The 19,082-nt window shown below is 40.8% G+C and overlaps 1 protein-coding gene across 3 annotated transcripts; it reads right to left on the bottom strand.

Moving 5' to 3' along the window:
* Positions 1-4,282: 4,282 nt before the first annotated feature.
* nmd (no mitochondrial derivative) lies at positions 4,283-19,006 on the bottom strand. Of its 3 annotated transcripts, none has more exons than XM_028301078.1 (8): positions 18,688-19,004; positions 18,085-18,181; positions 16,441-16,585; positions 13,724-13,891; positions 12,838-12,966; positions 10,913-11,052; positions 9,317-9,448; positions 4,283-5,818 (listed from the first exon to the last, which is right to left on the bottom strand). In XM_028301078.1, the coding sequence occupies exons 1-8, from the start codon at positions 18,858-18,860 to the stop codon at positions 5,654-5,656; spliced, it is 1,149 nt and encodes a 382-aa protein (XP_028156879.1). In that variant the 5' UTR covers positions 18,861-19,004; the 3' UTR covers positions 4,283-5,653. The 3 variants fall into 3 exon arrangements, with proteins under 3 accessions (XP_028156879.1, XP_028156878.1, XP_028156880.1); XM_028301077.1 differs by having other exon boundaries at positions 18,085-18,193; positions 18,688-18,860; XM_028301079.1 differs by lacking the exons at positions 4,283-5,818; positions 9,317-9,448 and adding an exon at positions 9,968-10,887 and having other exon boundaries at positions 11,021-11,052; positions 18,085-18,193; positions 18,688-19,006.
* Between the last annotated feature and the right edge of the window lie 76 nt (positions 19,007-19,082).

Below are 19,082 nucleotides of genomic sequence, written 5' to 3' on the forward strand. Positions count from 1 at the left end.
TTTCATATAAAAAATCCCGCGCGCAGACGCGTTGTCAGTGTGAAGTGCCGCTCGTGTTTTCTATACAAACTGAGGTATTTGCATACAATGATTAAATCTGTCGTCCCGCGTACCGCGGCGAAGCGCGGCGCAGTGTGATAACCGCCTAAATGCGCACCCGGCGGCCGTGACGTCACATCGACGCTTTGGACGAACGCGAGATGTACGGATGAGTGCGAGGGAGTCGCATTCTAATTCGAGGTGCGCAGTTAACTCAACCGGGTAGTAAGTAATTATACAAAAAATAAAACAAATCTTCGAACTTTAATCCTTTTATTTACACAATAATTATAATCGCGTCATCAAATAACGACCTAATGCTTTTTACAGATAATAAAAGTTGCAAACTTGTCAACTAAACCTTTAGGTTCCGAGTTCCCATAGTTGACTAACTACAAAGCAATCACATCACTATAACGACTACTACTAGTTGCATCCCTATCTTTCCGATTACGTCAGAAAGAGATGAAATGAGTGCATCACTCTTGTTTTAATAAAAAGGCAAACAAAAGCTCCTAATATCACGAATTGCCTTTACAGGTAATGATTTAGGACAACAGTAATAATAAAAGGCCTAGACATTACCAACAATTCAATTTTTCTCCGCTAGATGGCGTTAAATCATGATATTTGAATAACGACAAATATTGGTAATTTCTAGACGTTTTAACATAATATTAGAAAATAAATACAACTTTAACAAAAAAAACTTGACCAAGTATAAAAAGAAAACAAAAACAAACATGTAAAAGCATGAAATCACTGGTTATAAATTGTAACGACACATTTATGTTCACAATTTTATGGTTCATAGACATAACCAAGAATAAAACGAAAAATATTGTTTTCCAATTTCTTGAATATTCGTGAAATGTGCTAATGACTTGATAACAGTAAGCAATAATTTTAAGGCATAACCTCAAAATTACATAGTAAGAATCTGTACTTATGTATTTTTCAATAAGCTACAAGCTCCGATCTATGTTGACAAATATTCAAGAATTTAGGGATCAATACATTGGACCAAGTGATAATAACAATGCCTATTTCAGTGAACTTTAATAATAATCTCTCAATGTGGTCTTAGATAAGTGATGAACAAACGATATTGTCTAACTAAGATTATACTCTAACTGCATGACAAATCTAGGTAAATACAAATTTACAAAACATACAAAATATTTAACTTAACAATTTTAACACAGCCCGCACCAAATAGTCGAAAGCTAAACATACAAATGCACACAGTTATAAGACCAGTTAAATACATAGATATTTACGTAACGCAACCAACATTACTACATATTTATTTTGGGAAGCAACAGCACCTAGATCAAATACTACCTATAACACCTTTTTATTCAACTACAGTTTGTATTTAAGTTTTATTTAGTTGAGATATTTTTACGCTATATACAAACAAAGACAGCTGTTAGATGAATAAGTATATGTTTCATATTTTTATTCTACTTATTGATGATAAATTACTATAAATTACAGCTTGTATGATACTGGGATATATATTTTTATTATTATATCTGTTAATTTTAGATCATCTACAAACACGAGATAAACGATTTGATTTTATTCATTCATAATTTAAAACTTCATAATATCAATTTCTAATATCTTTTTTTTTAAATATAACTTTCAGGTACATATTCAATCGCGGTTTGACCAAATATCTAATATCAAAATATACACAACAAAAGTATGTGAAATCATTATAATTTAGTATCTGTTTATGATTAATAACTATATTTTAACAATCAATTTTCCAATTATACAGTTAAATAATATGGTCGAGCATAACTTGGTTTCTCTAGGCGCTGCGAATAATATACAATAATATATTTTAAATAAAAACAAATCTAGCAAAATATTTACAACTTTGCAATTTCATTTTGCGTTTGGAAAACGCCGTATAATTTTACATCAGTTCTCTGAATCTACTGCTGATTTATACACTTATTTTTCAGTGACGTTCAATTGGTACTAGATTTGACATCATTAACTGGATTAACATTCATTCATAGCTGTTATGTTCCAGAATATTTATTAATCTAAGAATCTACACCCTATCTACTTTAGAATCCAATATCTTTGTCATTTCATTCATGCACCCAATAATATTATGTCCTATTGCAATTTATCCCCCGTTTTTTATTTCAGCATCAGCTATTGCTAATAGTAATTGTCTATTGCCTTTTGTGTGTAATTCACATTTATGTCGTCATTGTGTTTAATGCAAAAAAAAATCCATTTTGCCACACTATCATCTTAGTAGTTCGTAATTATTATATTACACTAACCAGTCTGAAAGTAAGGTTCCAACAGGCGTAACAATGCTCAATCACACAAGAAATAGTTTTCGGTGGACGCAGCTATTTCGGAGCAACAAACAAATAAATACATTTTTCACACAAAATCACTTCTGATGGAAACTCACTTCAACACTGGTCTGAACTTCGGATATTCACGGTTGAATTACTCAGATAATTACTGTGTTTCACAACAAATCACACTTTTCTAAGTACCAACACATCACACTCACATTTTAGATATGTATTTAAACATAACACTTACATTTACTGGTAACAACGAATATTGCTCCATATTGATATTTTCAAGCTGTCGAAGCAGTGATTTTGAAGTTTTAAATTACTATTTAACAACAATTTCATGACCATTTCGTGCCCAAACAACTGCACGATGGAAGATTTTAATGAAGTCTACTGACAACGCCACTCTTGTGGCGGAGTTTTAGGCTGCCACTGTGTAGGTTTGTTGTCGACGCGACAAGAAGTAGAACAATTTCATTTCGACTATAGACTCTTAAAGAAATAATTTAAGAACCGAATTTCAGCTTTAAGACATTTTGTGCTTATATGATCCAACAAGGATACTTCTTCATCATCCAAAAACTACAATGCCGATTATAAGGCCGCAATCAAACTTCAAGATTCGCCAACTAAGGTCACAAATGAAATAGGTCAAGATGATCGTAAATTATATGATTCATGGCCTAGTAAATCTGTAAAAATCTGTCTCATGCATACATGTTAGTGATTTATAGTACAAATATTAGGCATAAATAGTGCAGTACTAAGGAACTTTGGGTTTATGAGTTGACCACGATATACGATAGGTTATGACGTGATTCCAAGCCAACAATTTACAGTATTGCTACACTCAAAAATATTTTCTCAAAACCGTTATTCCAACATGGCAACACTGTTATACCATAGATCTTCTAATCCCAAACCAAAAACCGGTACTTTAGCATGGCAACAATGACGTCACGAGACAAAAAAGGCGAAAAGAAGTTCACTCACACAGTTATCATCAATCCATTCGACTTTACACAAGTTACACTTTCACATCGCATTCCAAAGTCGACTCTATTTCCTGGAGATAGGATCTTAAATCAAGTACTATAACTACAATTGTGTCCAAACACATGCCCATGGCGTACCAAAGTAGACTTTATCCCCGAGGATAGGGTGTAGTTGAGTTCTAAGTTACGAATAGACAGTTTGACACCATACCCCAATAATTCGAAACCACAAGTTTTCTAAAAAGACCCTTCATTCTGGTCTTAAAAACTTAATAAATTTTAAATTACCTGTAAATTACAATTTTTGTTCGCATTGTAATTGAAAAAAATATTTTGATTGAGTTGACAAAATAGTGACGTCACTTGCTTGTAGTGCCATACAAAATCTATGGGAGAGTTTCGTTTTGACAGTTTTAAACAGTACGTCAATTGATTGGTGGTGTCAACATGTCTATTGTGGTGCAGTCTCGTACCATTCTAAAGTCGACTTTATCATCCAAGGATAGAGTCTAATCGAATACTAAGTTACATGTCACAGTCCCATGGCATTCCAAAGTCGACTCATCCCCCAAGGACGGTCTATGCAAATACAAAACTGGTATCAGTTCCATGCCGTTCTAAAGTAAACTTTATCCACCGGGAAGAGAGTCTAATTGAGAACTAATCTAGTAAAGTAATATACTACAGACGTGTTACAGTCTCACGGCATTGCAAAGTCGACTCTACTCTTCGGGAAAAGAGTCGAATCTAATCGAACTAATCGAGTACTTAGTTACAATACTTACAGTCCCATGGCGTTCCAAAGTCGACTTTATTCCCCAAGAAAAGAGTCTAACTTGGTTTACACAGTTCCACGGCATTCTAAAGTCGACTCTACTCCCCGGGAAGAGAGTCGATTATCTGAGTAATAAGTTACAATTCTTACAGTCCCATGGCGTTCCAAAGTCGACTTCATCCCCAGAGGACAGAGTCCATACAAAACTTGGTACACACAGTTCCATGCTGTTCTACAGTAGACTTTATCCACCGGGAAGAGTCTAATCGAGAACTAATCTAGTAAAGTAATATACTACAGACGTGTTACAGTATCACGGCATTGGAAAATCGACTCTACTCCCCGGGAAAACAGTCGATTATCTAATTGAGTACTAAGTTACAATTCTTACAGTCCCATGGCGTTCCAAAGTCGACTCATCCCCCAAGGACGGTCTATGCAAATACAAAACTGGTATCAGTTCCATGCCGTTCTAAAGTAAACTTTATCCATTGGGGAGAGAGTCTAATTGAGAACTAATCTAGTAAAGTAATATACTACAGACGTGTTACAGTCTCACGGCATTGCAAAATCGACCTTACTCCCCGGGAAAAGAGTCGATTATCTAATTGAGTACTAAGTTACAAATCTTACAGTCCCATGGCGTTCCAAAGTCGACTTTATCCCCAGAGGACAGAGTCCATACAAAACTTGGTACACACAGTTCCATGCTGTTCTAAAGTAGACTTTATCCACCGGGAAGAGTCTAATCGAGAACTAATCTAGTAAAGTTATATGCTATAGACGTGTTACAGTATCACGGCATTGGAAAATCGACTCTACTCCCCGGGAAAACAGTCGATTATCTAACTGAGTACTAAGTTACAATTCTTACAGTCCCATGGCATTCCAAAGTCGACTTTATCCCCCGGGGACAGAGTCCATACAAAACTTGGTAAGTAATATGCTACAAACGTGTTGCACAGTCCCACGGCATTGCAAAATCGACCTTACTCCCCGGGAAAAGAGTCGATTATCTAATTGAGTACTAAGTTACAAATCTTACAGTCCCATGGCGTTCCAAAGTCGACTTTATCCCCAGAGGACAGAGTCCATACAAAACTTGGTACACACAGTTCCATGCTGTTCTACAGTAGACTTTATCCACCGGGAAGAGAGTCTAATCGAGAACTAATCTAGTAAAATAATATACTACAGACGTCTTACAGTCTCACGGCATTGCAAAATCGACTCTACTCTTCGGGAAAAGAGTCGAATCTAATCGAACTAATCGAGTACTTAGTTACAATACTTACAGTCCCATGGCGTTGCAAAGTAGACTTTATTCCCCAGGAAAAGAATCTAATCGAGTACTATACTACACTTGGTTTACACAGTTCCACGGCATTCTAAAGTCGACTGTACTCCCCGGGAAAAGAGTCGATTATCTAACTGAGTACTAAGTTACAATTCTTACAGTCCCATGGCGTTCCAAAGTCGACTCTACCCCCTTATTATAGGGTCTAGTCAAGCTCTATCCGCATGTTTGGAGGGAGAGTGCCGCAGTGCAGTTTGGACTCCCTTAGTTTTGCCAGCGAGAGGCGGAGGTCTTCCATGGTGATTGGGCGCACGGCGTCTACGTATTCGTCGTCGGATTCTGTATGGTTGGATTTCTGGCTGGTTTTGCTCTGAGGAGAAAGAAAATAAGTATTTATTAGGAAACGCAACTGCTAAGTTGTAACGTTGCAGTTCAGCTGTTTTTCACAAATTGATTTTCTTACTCGATATTTAAATTTAGGATACCACTAACGACATCTATTGGCGTGATTTAGAAGTAGTTTACAATAGATGGCGCTTTTGCTCAGTCAATTCAAATATACTATTTTAATGAAACATAATTCCTAATCGACCAAAATTCCAAAGTGATTTGACAGCTCAACTGACAGTCGCGAGTCCATCGACATCGCGAGACGTTTCGTTTCGCCGCTTAAAAAAGTAAATTATGTACTAATGAAAAACAATTTCCAGAACACTGAAAATATTCTATTTAAAAATAGAATAATCAAAATAAAAAAATTAGGAAATGTTTCATTAAAATAGTATATTTGAATTGACTGAGCAAAAAGCGCCATCTATTGCAAACTGCTTCTAAATCACGCCAATAGATGTCGTTAGTGGTATCCTAAATCCAAATATCGAGTAAGAAAATCAATTCGTGAAAAACAGCTGAACTGCAACGTTACAAAGTTTACAACGTAAAATGTACTAAAATCTCGTAACAAATCAATTAGTCTAACTACTACTTTTGCAACCGATACCTCAGGCATAATTCTCAAAAATAGCCAGGGATAGGCCACCAGAGACCGCTGCACACAGTTCTTTTGTTGTAAAGTTACAGTTCTTTCTACCCGCAAAGTTTTTCAGTATCCAAATACGAGGGGCGGCTGAAAAGTTTTGAGCCTAGGGTATTAAAAATGCCGATAGAAAAGTATAAAAAATTTATTTTTTTATTTAATCTCCCTCTACTACAATGGACTTCTTACATTTGTGTAAAAGAGCTTTTAACCCACTGAAAAAAAATTCGCAATCTTTGCCTTCGAAATGAGCCTTTAACACCGCTTTCATTTCTTTGTCACTCAAAAATTTATGTTCCTGGAGGTCTTTTTTCCAATTTGAGAATTAGACAAAATAGCTAGGGATTTGGACTAAACTGTGTGGTGGGTAATTAATTTCTTGAAATCCAGTTTTACCCGGGGCAAGCCATGCAAAATGCGCGGTGTGCGCGGGCGAATTGTTTTGCAATAACAGATTTCCTTTCGCCAGTTTGCCTCTTAATATTTCAACAACCACTTGACGCACTTTTATCAGCAGTACAGCATAATAATCCCCGTTTATTGTAGTTTTTTTAAGTAGGTAGTCAATGAATGAAATTTGTCCACAATCCCAAAAATAGTGGCTATGAGCTTGGGTGTCGATCGCTCCACTTTGAATTTCCGCGGCGGCGTTTTCCCTTTTGAATCCATTGCATTGACTCTTATTTTGACTCTAGATCGTACTGCCGGATCTATTATTTATTAATAGTGACAATGTGAGAAAAAAATTTGTTAGGAGTATGGCCAAAGATGTCCTAAAACTCCTGCGAAGTTGTGACTCGACGCTGGTTGTCGAACGGCGTGAGCATTTTTGGCACCCATCGCACGCACCCCTATTTCATGTGCAAATGAGTATGAAAAATATCGCCAATACGTTCCTTGTTAATGCCTATGGCTTCAGCTATATGTCACAGCTTAATTCACTGATCTCTAAAGCAATATTCTTTAAATATTCATTATTTTATTCGATAATGGCGAAATCTGGCCGCTCTGACTTGCGGTCATCTTTTAGCGACTCCCTGCCATGCTTGAACTATCGGATCCAATCTTTCATGGTGGCAAATGAAGGCCCAGACTCCCCATAAACTGTAGACATCTCTTCAAATGATACCGTCAGCGTTTTGTTCCTCTTTTTGAGGTATTTTATGACAACTGTGTACTTCAATTTCGTACATTGCGCGGATGACTGAGACATGATGTTGTTTACGGATGAATTACTAAAAGACTGATGACGCTAATGAAATGAAACTTTGTACATATACTAAGGAGGTTATTGGCAAATTAATTAAATTTAGCGCGAGTCCATAATAACACTTGAAGATACTTAGGCTCAAAACTTTTCAGCCACCCCTCGTACATAGGATCTCAGAGCTAGTCGGTTTGTTTGTCAAATCGCGAGCGCGAATTCGCACACTGTAATAAAAAACCGGCCAAGTGCGTGTCGGATTCACGCAAAAAGGGTTCCGTACCATTGATTTATGAAATTATTTTTTTTTTAATTTATTTGTATGAAAGATTACGCGGTAATAAGCGGTTTACGATTTACGAGGTATTAAAAAAAAACTACTTACTAGATCTTGTTCAAAACAATTTTCGTTGGTAGTTTTTATAGTAATGTACATCATGTTTTTTTTAGATTTTTCATTTTCTTATTTTANACCAACTATTTTCCACTTTGGAAGCGTCTGTCACGCAAACTATTCGGTTTAGAAAAAAAATATTTTAGAAACCACGATATCATTTTTGAAGACCTATCCATAGATACACGTATGTGTTTGATGAAAAAAAAAATTTTGAGTTTCAGTTCTAAGTATGGGGAGCCCCCAATATTTATTATTATTTTTTTATTTTTGCATCAAAATCTTAATGCGGTTCACAGAATACATCTACTTACCAAGTTTCAACAGTATAGCTCTAGTTTCGGAAAAAAATGGCTGTGACATACGGACGGACAGACGGACGGACGGACGGACGGACAGACAGACATGACGAATCTATAAAGGTTCCGTTTTTTGCCATTTGGCTACGGAACCCTAAAAAGGTTTGAGTCCAACTACAACTCGCGCGCACTCGCGTTTCACAATGCAAGTTAACGAACAATTCAGCTAGCCACAACTTCTTGAATACCGGTTTGAGTAAACTTAACTATGATGTTACCGAAGCCCGATCTAGGCAAAGCATAGGATAGGCTAGGGCTTCCAATCCCGCACCCCATGCTCGATCCCGGTATTGGCGGGAGTTGGAATTCAAATCCCGCGGGATCCCGGTATTGGCGGGATCCCGCATATAATTATGAAAAATATTATGTGAGGCAAATAAAACAATACCTACATTAATCAAATTAAATCAACGTAATTTCACTTTAATTAACGTTAAATGAGATCAATCAAATTACACTTCAATTACTGAGATCAAATATAAAAATATAATCAAGTACAATAGAAAAAAACAGTTTCAGCTGAATGATAAGAATTATTTAGTTTCTTTCATATTTTTGTTATCATTCAATTGGAAATATTTGCGAAGAAAACATAGTATGTCTAAAGTGTTGTCTGCCAAACTGCAGCGTATTTTAGAGGCAATATAGCCAGCAGCAGAAGAGGCTCTTTCGGCTTCCACACTAGTCGGTGGTATTCCTTTTAAAGAATTATATGTAAATGTGAGATATCTTTACAGTCCCGCAAATCCCGCGGGATCCCGCACCCGTAATCCCGCAGCACGCGGGACTAAAAAATGATGCGGGATCCCGGAATACCGAGATACCCTATCCGATAGGCAGGTGTCATATAAAAGGTGTTTCGTGTGTATACACACCTGTTCGTTGTCGCGGCGCATCTCGTCACGTGCTAAGTCCCGCACTCTGTATACAGCGGCCTGGCGACACAGTTCATGTAGGTCCGAGCCCGAGAAGCCTTCTGTGGCCGACGCTAGGCGCTTAAAGTCGATCTGAAAGGAATATTTTATGATGAAACGAGGTAAGTATAATGGGACTAGTAAGAAAATCGTCGATAGAAAAAGACACGATAAACGTTATATGCAAAATATCGTCCGTTCGTTTCAGCCAAATCATGTCCACTGCTGGAAAAAGGCCTCCTCCAACACAAAAATCATGTCAAATTGTCCGTGTTGCACACACTCCTCTGAAGGTTGGACGACTCTACACTCGAAGTTGTGGACCGCTGGATCGCCTCGTGCAGGTCCTGCATGACTCACGTCGCGCGCCACGGGCTCGGAGCGCAGGATGAGCTGCAGGATGCGCTCGCGCTGCGCGTCGCTCGGCATGGGCACGTGGAAGGTGGCGGGCATGCGGCGCTGGATCGCCTCGTGCAGGTCCTGCATGACTCACGTCGCGCGCCACGGGCTCGGAGCGCAGGATGAGCTGCAGGATGCGCTCGCGCTGCGCGTCGCTCGGCATGGGCACGTGGAAGGTGGCGGGCATGCGGCGCTGGATCGCCTCGTGCAGGTCCTGCATGACTCACGTCGCGCGCCACGGGCTCGGAGCGCAGGATGAGCTGCAGGATGCGCTCGCGCTGCGCGTCGCTCGGCATGGGCACGTGGAAGGTGGCGGGCATGCGGCGCTGGATCGCCTCGTGCAGGTCCTGCATGACTCACGTCGCGCGCCACGGGCTCGGAGCGCAGGATGAGCTGCAGGATGCGCTCGCGCTGCGCGTCGCTCGGCATGGGCACGTGGAAGGTGGCGGGCATGCGGCGCTGGATCGCCTCGTGCAGGTCCTGCATGACTCACGTCGCGCGCCACGGGCTCGGAGCGCAGGATGAGCTGCAGGATGCGCTCGCGCTGCGCGTCGCTCGGCATGGGCACGTGGAAGGTGGCGGGCATGCGGCGCTGGATCGCCTCGTGCAGGTCCTGCATGACTCACGTCGCGCGCCACGGGCTCGGAGCGCAGGATGAGCTGCAGGATGCGCTCGCGCTGCGCGTCGCTCGGCATGGGCACGTGGAAGGTGGCGGGCATGCGGCGCTGGATCGCCTCGTGCAGGTCCTGCATGACTCACGTCGCGCGCCACGGGCTCGGAGCGCAGGATGAGCTGCAGGATGCGCTCGCGCTGCGCGTCGCTCGGCATGGGCACGTGGAAGGTGGCGGGCATGCGGCGCTGGATCGCCTCGTGCAGGTCCTGCATGACTCACGTCGCGCGCCACGGGCTCGGAGCGCAGGATGAGCTGCAGGATGCGCTCGCGCTGCGCGTCGCTCGGCATGGGCACGTGGAAGGTGGCGGGCATGCGGCGCTGGATCGCCTCGTGCAGGTCCTGCATGACTCACGTCGCGCGCCACGGGCTCGGAGCGCAGGATGAGCTGCAGGATGCGCTCGCGCTGCGCGTCGCTCGGCATGGGCACGTGGAAGGTGGCGGGCATGCGGCGCTGGATCGCCTCGTGCAGGTCCTGCATGACTCACGTCGCGCGCCACGGGCTCGGAGCGCAGGATGAGCTGCAGGATGCGCTCGCGCTGCGCGTCGCTCGGCATGGGCACGTGGAAGGTGGCGGGCATGCGGCGCTGGATCGCCTTGTCCAGGTCCTGCGGCCGGTTCGTCGCTCCTGCAATGCAAGTCAACTTCAACTTTATCCCTTTACCAAGCCTAAAAAAAAGTAATGAGGGTTTTCGCGAATGAAAAATCCGCCAGATAGCAATACGTAGACGCGAGGTCCAAATGCTGCATGATTGGTTATTTTTGACATGACATTGACAGATATGTCAAAATCCACCAATCACGCAGCAGTCAGACCCTACATCCACGTCCCGCCATCTAGCGGGTCTTTCATTCGCAAAAACCCTCATTGGTTTTTAATAATATCTTCACAGTATAAGGTTCAAATTGATGTGGTCTCTGTGGATACCAGAGCCTGGTTAAGGGTTAAATTGCTGGGATAGAACAGATTATTGTGTGTATTGGCTCCTAAACATTAGAAGAGGTTTTTGAGTACAAACTGTAGTGTTTCGAATCATCATTATCCGGTCATTAATCTTCACTGTAGGAGCACGCCTTTCTTCAATTTACCAATTGCAAGTGGGGGATTCAGCCTACACTGACCAGATTTATAATTTTAGCAAGCTAATTAGCGTGCGTTTAGTTATAAAATTATAATATTTTTGTTCTTCTTTCACACAAAAACAGATTTTCTGTGAGCCTTCAAGCAGCTTTCTAAATAAATAAATAAATTGATGAAGCTTAACAGTAACGGGCAATCTGGAAACCATTGGAAGAAGCCTATCCTCACAGCGAGCACCCTTCGGGAGGAGAACGCCCTCTATAAAGTGAGTGAAAAGGCGCGCGCGCTTCAGAGCATCCGTCTTCAATTCGCGAAAGTAGAGGATCCCATGAGATTTTAGTGGCTGAAAAATTTAACTCCGACAAACGTTACCTCGGGGTTAGAAAGGATATTCGCCTTTGTCTGAGTAGTGTAGTGTCGAAGTAAAGTCCTATTGTTATTCAGTAGTGTCGGAGTAACGTAATGTCGAAGTAATGTTTGTCGGAGTTTACTTAGGTAGCCGGTTTTAGTAGATAAGCCCCGCCCCTCTGAGAGTCCCATATAACCGGCTGCCCTCGTGGCCCGGGGTATATGCGCAAAGCATTTCCTCGTGTAAAATAGGCTTATATTCTGCAGTGGACGTTCTGTTGCTGGAATGATGATGAACACTAAGTGCTTGTTCACGTAGGCACGCGCGGGCGCGGGTAACGTCGCGAGCTCGTGTTCATATTGACGACCAGGCGTTCGCGCGATTGTGACGTATTGTCAGAGGTCGAATTATGGACGACGATCTTTTATTTTTAACCGAAAATTCATACCTAAAGTGGGAGATGCTAAAAATTAGAATTGGTGTTTTGTAACTATAAGGTGAGTTTAAAAAAAGATTTTCTTAGTAAGTAATTTATAATTTTCAATCAAAATCAAATTCAAACAAGGTTCCTCTTTATTATTTAATTTAATTAATATTATCGTTATCAACTAAACAACATTTCTGTTCATATGATGACTTACTTTGCCAAATAGGAGTTCTAGCCTGAATAGCACTAATAAACTCTTCTGTATTGAACGACATGATAAAAACGTGCTATCGTTTCTAGCGACAAGATCAAACTGGTTGAACTTACCTGACGTCGCGAGTGAAACGCGCGCGCCGCCGCTAGTTTGACATGAACACACACAAACATCTTCACGCGTTGAAATTACCGCGAGCGATCCGCGCGCGCCAGTCGCTAGCTTGCCCGCTAGTTAGACCGCACGTGCGTTTCGTATGTGAACACTTGGAATCACTACATATGTTTGATATTTCGTCACCGCGCCCGCGAGTCAACGTGTGCAAGCACTAAGTTTGCTCACCCATGATGATGACAGTGCAGGCGGGGTCGGTGATGAGCCCGTCCCACAGCGACATGAATTGCGTCTTCATCATCGCCGTTGCCTCGTGGTCGTGCGCCGTGCGCGTACGCAGAAACGACTCGATCTCGTCTGCAAGCGATTATGATCCTTAATGTGGTGGCAATAAGGTACTTTTTTAGTTGTGTGATTCGAAATATGATCGAAAAATCCATTCAATAGTCTTTTATAGTACTTAATATGGTAGCAATAGGGGACTTTTTTGGTTGTGTGATCACAATAGGACCCAAAAATCAAATCAAGTCTCTCGATCTTGTCTGCAAGCGGTTATGATCCTTAATCATGGTAGTAATAGGGTTCTTTTTTGCTTGTGTGATCAAAATAGGACCCAAAAATCAAATCGAGTCTCTCGATTTTGTCTGCAAGCGACAATGGGGCTTATTAACACGTGCAATAAGGTGCTCTTTTGGTTGTGTGATCAAATGGATCCAAAAATCTAGACAATAGACTAAACTGTTGTAGATAATAAACAAGTGTTTCTAAACATAGAAACATAACAATACGAAATGATGTCAATAAAATAGGTACTCTTTCGATCGTGCGATCAAAACCTCAAGCGAATAAACTATACTACTCTTATACACTTTTCTTATTACATGCACGCTCAAAACACAAGTCACAATTTTTGAGTACTCAGAAACATCCTTAATCTTTATCGAAACAAAACCTCAGAAATCCTGTCCCAGTTCAGTTCCAGTTGCCTGTTCATTTTCTGTTACGTCAATTTCAATACCAATTTAATCAAGCTGTAGATCCTTGCTACACAACAGTCGCAGCAATGGAGCAAATAGTTCTTAATGCTTAAAATCTGTTGGAAAAGACAACTCACCAATAAAAACAATACACGGCTGCAGTTTAACAGCCAGACTGAACACGGCAGCGGCCAGCTTCTGCGTCTCGCCGTACCACTTGTCCGTAAGCAGAGATACGTCGAGGTTGATGAAGCTCATGTTCGCCTCCTTGGCCGTCGCTTTGGCGATCAGGGTCTTGCCGCAACCTGCACACAAACGTAAAAATAACTATTTACATCTTTTTATAACATAAAAGAGACCAGTCAGTAACAGTAAGGAGTCAAATGATCTAATCATTCGTTTCAGCAAAACGTCCACTGCTGGATAAAGCCCTCCTTAACGAGACTTTTTGTCGGTCGATAGTTTAGTCGGCTTCCAATTTGTATGAGGAATCGGTCGATATCGATGTAGTGTGCGCACTTCCATACTTATATGCTTATACTGATCAAGAGCCCGACCAAACTATCGGCCGACTAAAAGTCTTTAAGGTGTCTTAAGGATTTCCACAACAACCGGTTCACCTGCTGCCCACAAACTTCACCAGATCATCAAGTTACTATCCAGTTACAGAATTTGTTAGCTAGTTAAAGCCTTTGGCACACGGTCAAGATCGTTTTGTACATATCTCGTATGAGGTAAGGTACCATACATGTTACGTAACTGCTCAGTGATTTTGGTTTACGATACCATTGTACTAGCGGCTGTGAAAATCCTTGACAGATGGAAAAGGAACGCAAGTAAACGTTAGTCAAGAAGCCAGTTGGAATAGTTGCCCCCACAAGCAGTGGATGAAACTTTTCATTCATTTCACATGTTCTTCTTCTTCTTCTCCTCTATGGCTATTGTGTTTCCACGTTTGCCAATGTCACGTGAGCATAGCCATTACACGGTATAAAAAGTTATAAACCTTGGGTTTGAGTGCTATTAGGTATAGTCTAGCGTGCACACCTAAAACAGACAAACACAACGGCACAGATAAGACAACACAGTTAGTATAAACATAATAAAATCACAAAAAAACAAGGGAACAGACAACAAGGTGAGTAGTAGGAGGGAGAAAGGGAAACAAAATAGTTAGTGGAGAGGGGGAGACGTGAACATTTATTATAGTTTTATTTTATTAATTAGGATGAATTTTGATAGAATGTCTAAAATAGGGGAGTTAACAAGACCGAGGATTGACTTAATGTTTCGACGAAAAACTAAATTATGAAATGTCAAATGTGCATGCTCCTCGTCTATACATCAAATACTTGCATGTATAGAGGATGTATAGTTTATATAAATATAGACCGTGACCTTTACAGGCTAATTAAATGAAATATTATTAATATTCCAACAGTTACGTACGTCACGCAAATGCCAAGGCATTCAACATTAATTTGCATATAAAAAAATAGTTTATAAAAGACACTTTTTCGTAAAATAAGATAAAAACTAATTTCGGATGCTGCTATTTCAAAGCGAGGCGAGGCGAAACAGTAGAAGATATTTGATATCGCATCACATTTGAGAGATTGGGTTGTTTCGAGCCGTCGTCGAGCTGTCTACGAGTGTTGTTATACTTCTATACTAATATTATAAATGCGAAAGTATCTCTGTCTGTCTGTCTGTCCGTCTGTCTGTCTGTCTGTCCGTCTGTCTGTATGTCTGTCTTGCTTTCATGCCTAAACCACTGAACCGATTTTGATGAAATTCGGCATAGAGATAGTTTGAGTCCCGGGAAAGGACACAGGATAAAAATCCCGGTTTTTGAAACAGGGATGCGCGCGATAAAGTTTTTCTGTGATAGACAAATTTCGTGATGAAAAAACCACCCGGGCGAAGCCGCGGGCGGAAAGCTAGTTTCCTTAATAGCTTTGTCCCCATGTCCAATTTCTTCCCAGTTGTCACCTACGTGTTTTTTTCCCAATCCCTACCGAATCGTATCAGAGGAGACCACTGGTTACATTTCATCATCGCCTGTATCACCGGAGGGTGACAACAGCCACGATTCCTTCTCATTTGTCCACTCCTATGTCAAGATAGTACCAAAAAACGCGGCGTGAGACGTCCACCAAAGTGGACTGAGGATCTTATAAAGGTAGCAGAAAGGCTCTGGATGCAGGCCGATACCAACCGGGCAATATGGAAATCATTAGGGGAGACCTATGTTCAGTCTCTGAAATGATGATGATGACCAAACCACCTCTATGGAAGGTTTATTTCCGCCAATGTCGAATTTTAGGTCTTTGATCACCTGGCTTTGATGACCCAGGTGATCAAAGTCCACTTCCAGTGACAATTTAGTGTCCTTTGATCACCTACTGATAGTACTGATAGTATTGTTGCTCGTGAAGAATAAACTATCGATAGTATCGATACTATCTATAATATCGATAGTATTGCACATATTCAATAGTATTGCCTCGTTTTGAGCTATCGACAGTATGTCGATACTATCGATAGGCCAATCGATAGATAAGGCTTTTTCAGATGAAAACTTTCGATAGTTTTACTATCGATAGTTCGGCTCACCGATTTGAACAAGCATAGGGACTTCTTTACACCATATTAAATATTTTTCAGTTTTTTTAACCCCTAATTGCTGTTGCTTTAGTCTCTAACGCATGATGTTTTCACCTATAATTAAGTTTGCATTTTACAAGTGACATTTTTTATAGTTAGTTTTGTGAAGCCTCAATGTAACCTTGTTGGTGTTCAAATAAATAAACACTAGTAACAATAGCCACGATCCTTTCCTACGACATCATACCTGGGGGTCCATGCAGCAGCACCCCCTTCGGCGGCTGCGTGAGGCGGCTGTCGGCGAACAGGTCGCGCTTCTGGATCGGCAGGATCACCGTCTCGCGCAACTCCTGGATCAAGTTGTCTAGGCCGGCTATGTCTTTCCAGTTCACCTGCAGAGGTGATAAGCCAGTTTAGTTTTGAGGGGCTATTGGACAAACGATAGTATGGAGGCATGGAGGTTGCTACACGCATAAAAGGTCCAGCATTAAAGGCGGGGCAGTAGCAGCGCAGTTTGAATGCGGGCCCGCGCAAGTTGTAATACAAGAAACTCTTTGAAGTGTGTCACACCAAATTTGAACGCGGGCCCGCGCTCCAACCGCGCCGCACTGCAACTGCCGAACGACAAACCAGGCGGCGCGGGTGCAGGACAGAAGCGGCGCGAGCGCGGGCCCGCGCTGTTGTATTACTATGGCGGCCATATTAGCATGACACACCGGAGCCAGGGCGGTAACAGCGCGTTGAAAGCGGTTTTCGAATATTTAAATTTTTGACAACCGCCCGCGTTGCAACTGATTTGAAACTGCTTCTGACCCGCGTTTGGTCTGTGGAAGCCTTAATCGGCACAGTTGGGCGTTAAATTCAAACAAGTTGCAACAGTGCGGCCTTAACAGCTAATGCCTTCAGAAAATGCTCGTCAAATAATAAATAGCAGCGCGACATCACCGCTCCGGTAACCAACGGTTTCGATAAATGTAGTGGACAAGTGTTTAGTACGAAATGATTAGCAACACGACTGTCGCACATTTGTCGCCCTGCTAAATTCACTAAAGGTGAAAGTGCACTAAACATTGATTTAATTTAGTTTCTGGTATAATTTGAAGCTTTCAATGACAACTTAAATTTTCTTTTCTGGTATCAATATTTTCACATGGGATTAAGATTCAAATGGGTAAGTCAGGTAAAGTAGACCGTTACAAAATGATAACATTTTTAGTAGCATTACAAAATTTAGGGTGGCAAGTTATTTGAACAGGTGATAAACTTTACTTTGATAAAGCAGATTTTTTTTTACTATCAATCATTTCACCATAAAAAATATTATCTTTATTGAAGTGTAACGATCAAAATATTTTTTATTATCATTTTACGGTTGGCAAACCAATGCATTATAAATTGTTGTGATTGAATAAATACAAGTAGGTAGAAAATAGGTTGAAACAAAGTCACACTACAAAAACTTACATTGCAAAATAGCATCTATTGTAATAACTAAAAGCTTGTTATGATGTTGTTTACATAAAAAACATTTGGCTTTGGACCATTTCATAACCTGAGGCAAAAATTTCCTATCTCATTAGTAAAAATAAATACTTGAACACAACTCAAAAACTATTTAGTTATTCATAAACTTTGAATAAATAAGCAGGCTTGAATTTAAGTAGGTCTTATATCAGGCGTATTTAATCTTAGCCTAGCTGCAGAACACCGCCTTTTAGTTGGTTGACAACTATCAATTTATACCCAATTCTAATTTGTGTGAAGAATCGGCCGATACCAAACAATATGCGCATTTTCATACATCTCCATACAGATCAATTACTATCGGCCAACTAAAAGTCGGTGGTCTGCGCCTAGGCTTAGTCTGTCAGTCAGTATACTATCAACTTACATTGATCTCATCGGGCACAACCAGCTGCGACGCGATGATCATCTCGTGGTCGGTGAGCTTGTCTAAGGCCAGCGCGTGCTTCCCGCTGAGCCCGGCTCTGCAAGACACCCTTAACACATGCAACTCTATGTAATGGCTGCTCCGATAAAGATTGACTGGATATTTGAAAATTAAGTTAGTTGAAAACAAACACATGATGTATTGTGATTTTAGTGGTGATAAATTAACATTTGGGTAGAATCCATGATGATAGATTAGACTCACATAATTAAACAACACAGCCACTCATAGAGTTAAGTTTATAAAAGCAATATCCAATTAGAATCCAATATTTTTTCAGTTAGAAATTATTAAAGGCCAACTTTAATAACAATTAAAATGAAATTATTAAAACGGTATTGCGTATTGCACGTATTTATATACGTATTGTATGTATTGATGATATTACACGCAAAAATTTAGGTTACAATAAGAAAAACATTCAGAATTTAAAAGGTTTATAAATTTGTAAACAAATATTCATTCTTCTAGTCATTGGTAGAAAGATATTTTGAATTTTCCATGTTACAATGATGATGGTGTAACATCCCGATCGATACTTACTTGCGTAACTGCTCCCGGGCTCTTTCCTCGGCCTTCTTCCGGCTCTTGGAAGTCGGATCGATCTGGTTGACGAGCCACTTTATGGAGAAATATGTGACTGCAGATACGAACGCCACACGTATAGCCATTTGGAACACATCGTTCCGAGTAAATGCCGAGCCCTCCACCATCATGCCGTATTGAAAATTAGTAGTGTGTCACAGTAAAAGTACGGGGCAGCTGTCGAAACTATTAAGCTCTTGAATTTTTCAATAAATAAACTAATAGAACAACTTCATCGTCATGCTTCTTTTGTGAATTTTGGTCAATAGACAATTTCAATTTTTTTCCTATTCTGACAGATTGACAGCCAATGATGATTTCATTGTCTATGACTGTAGAACGTAAATGATTGC

Source organism: Ostrinia furnacalis, unplaced genomic scaffold, assembly GCF_004193835.3.
Source record: "Ostrinia furnacalis isolate ACB-3 unplaced genomic scaffold, ASM419383v2 OfSCF0867, whole genome shotgun sequence".
Lineage (NCBI taxonomy): Eukaryota > Metazoa > Arthropoda > Insecta > Lepidoptera > Crambidae > Ostrinia > Ostrinia furnacalis.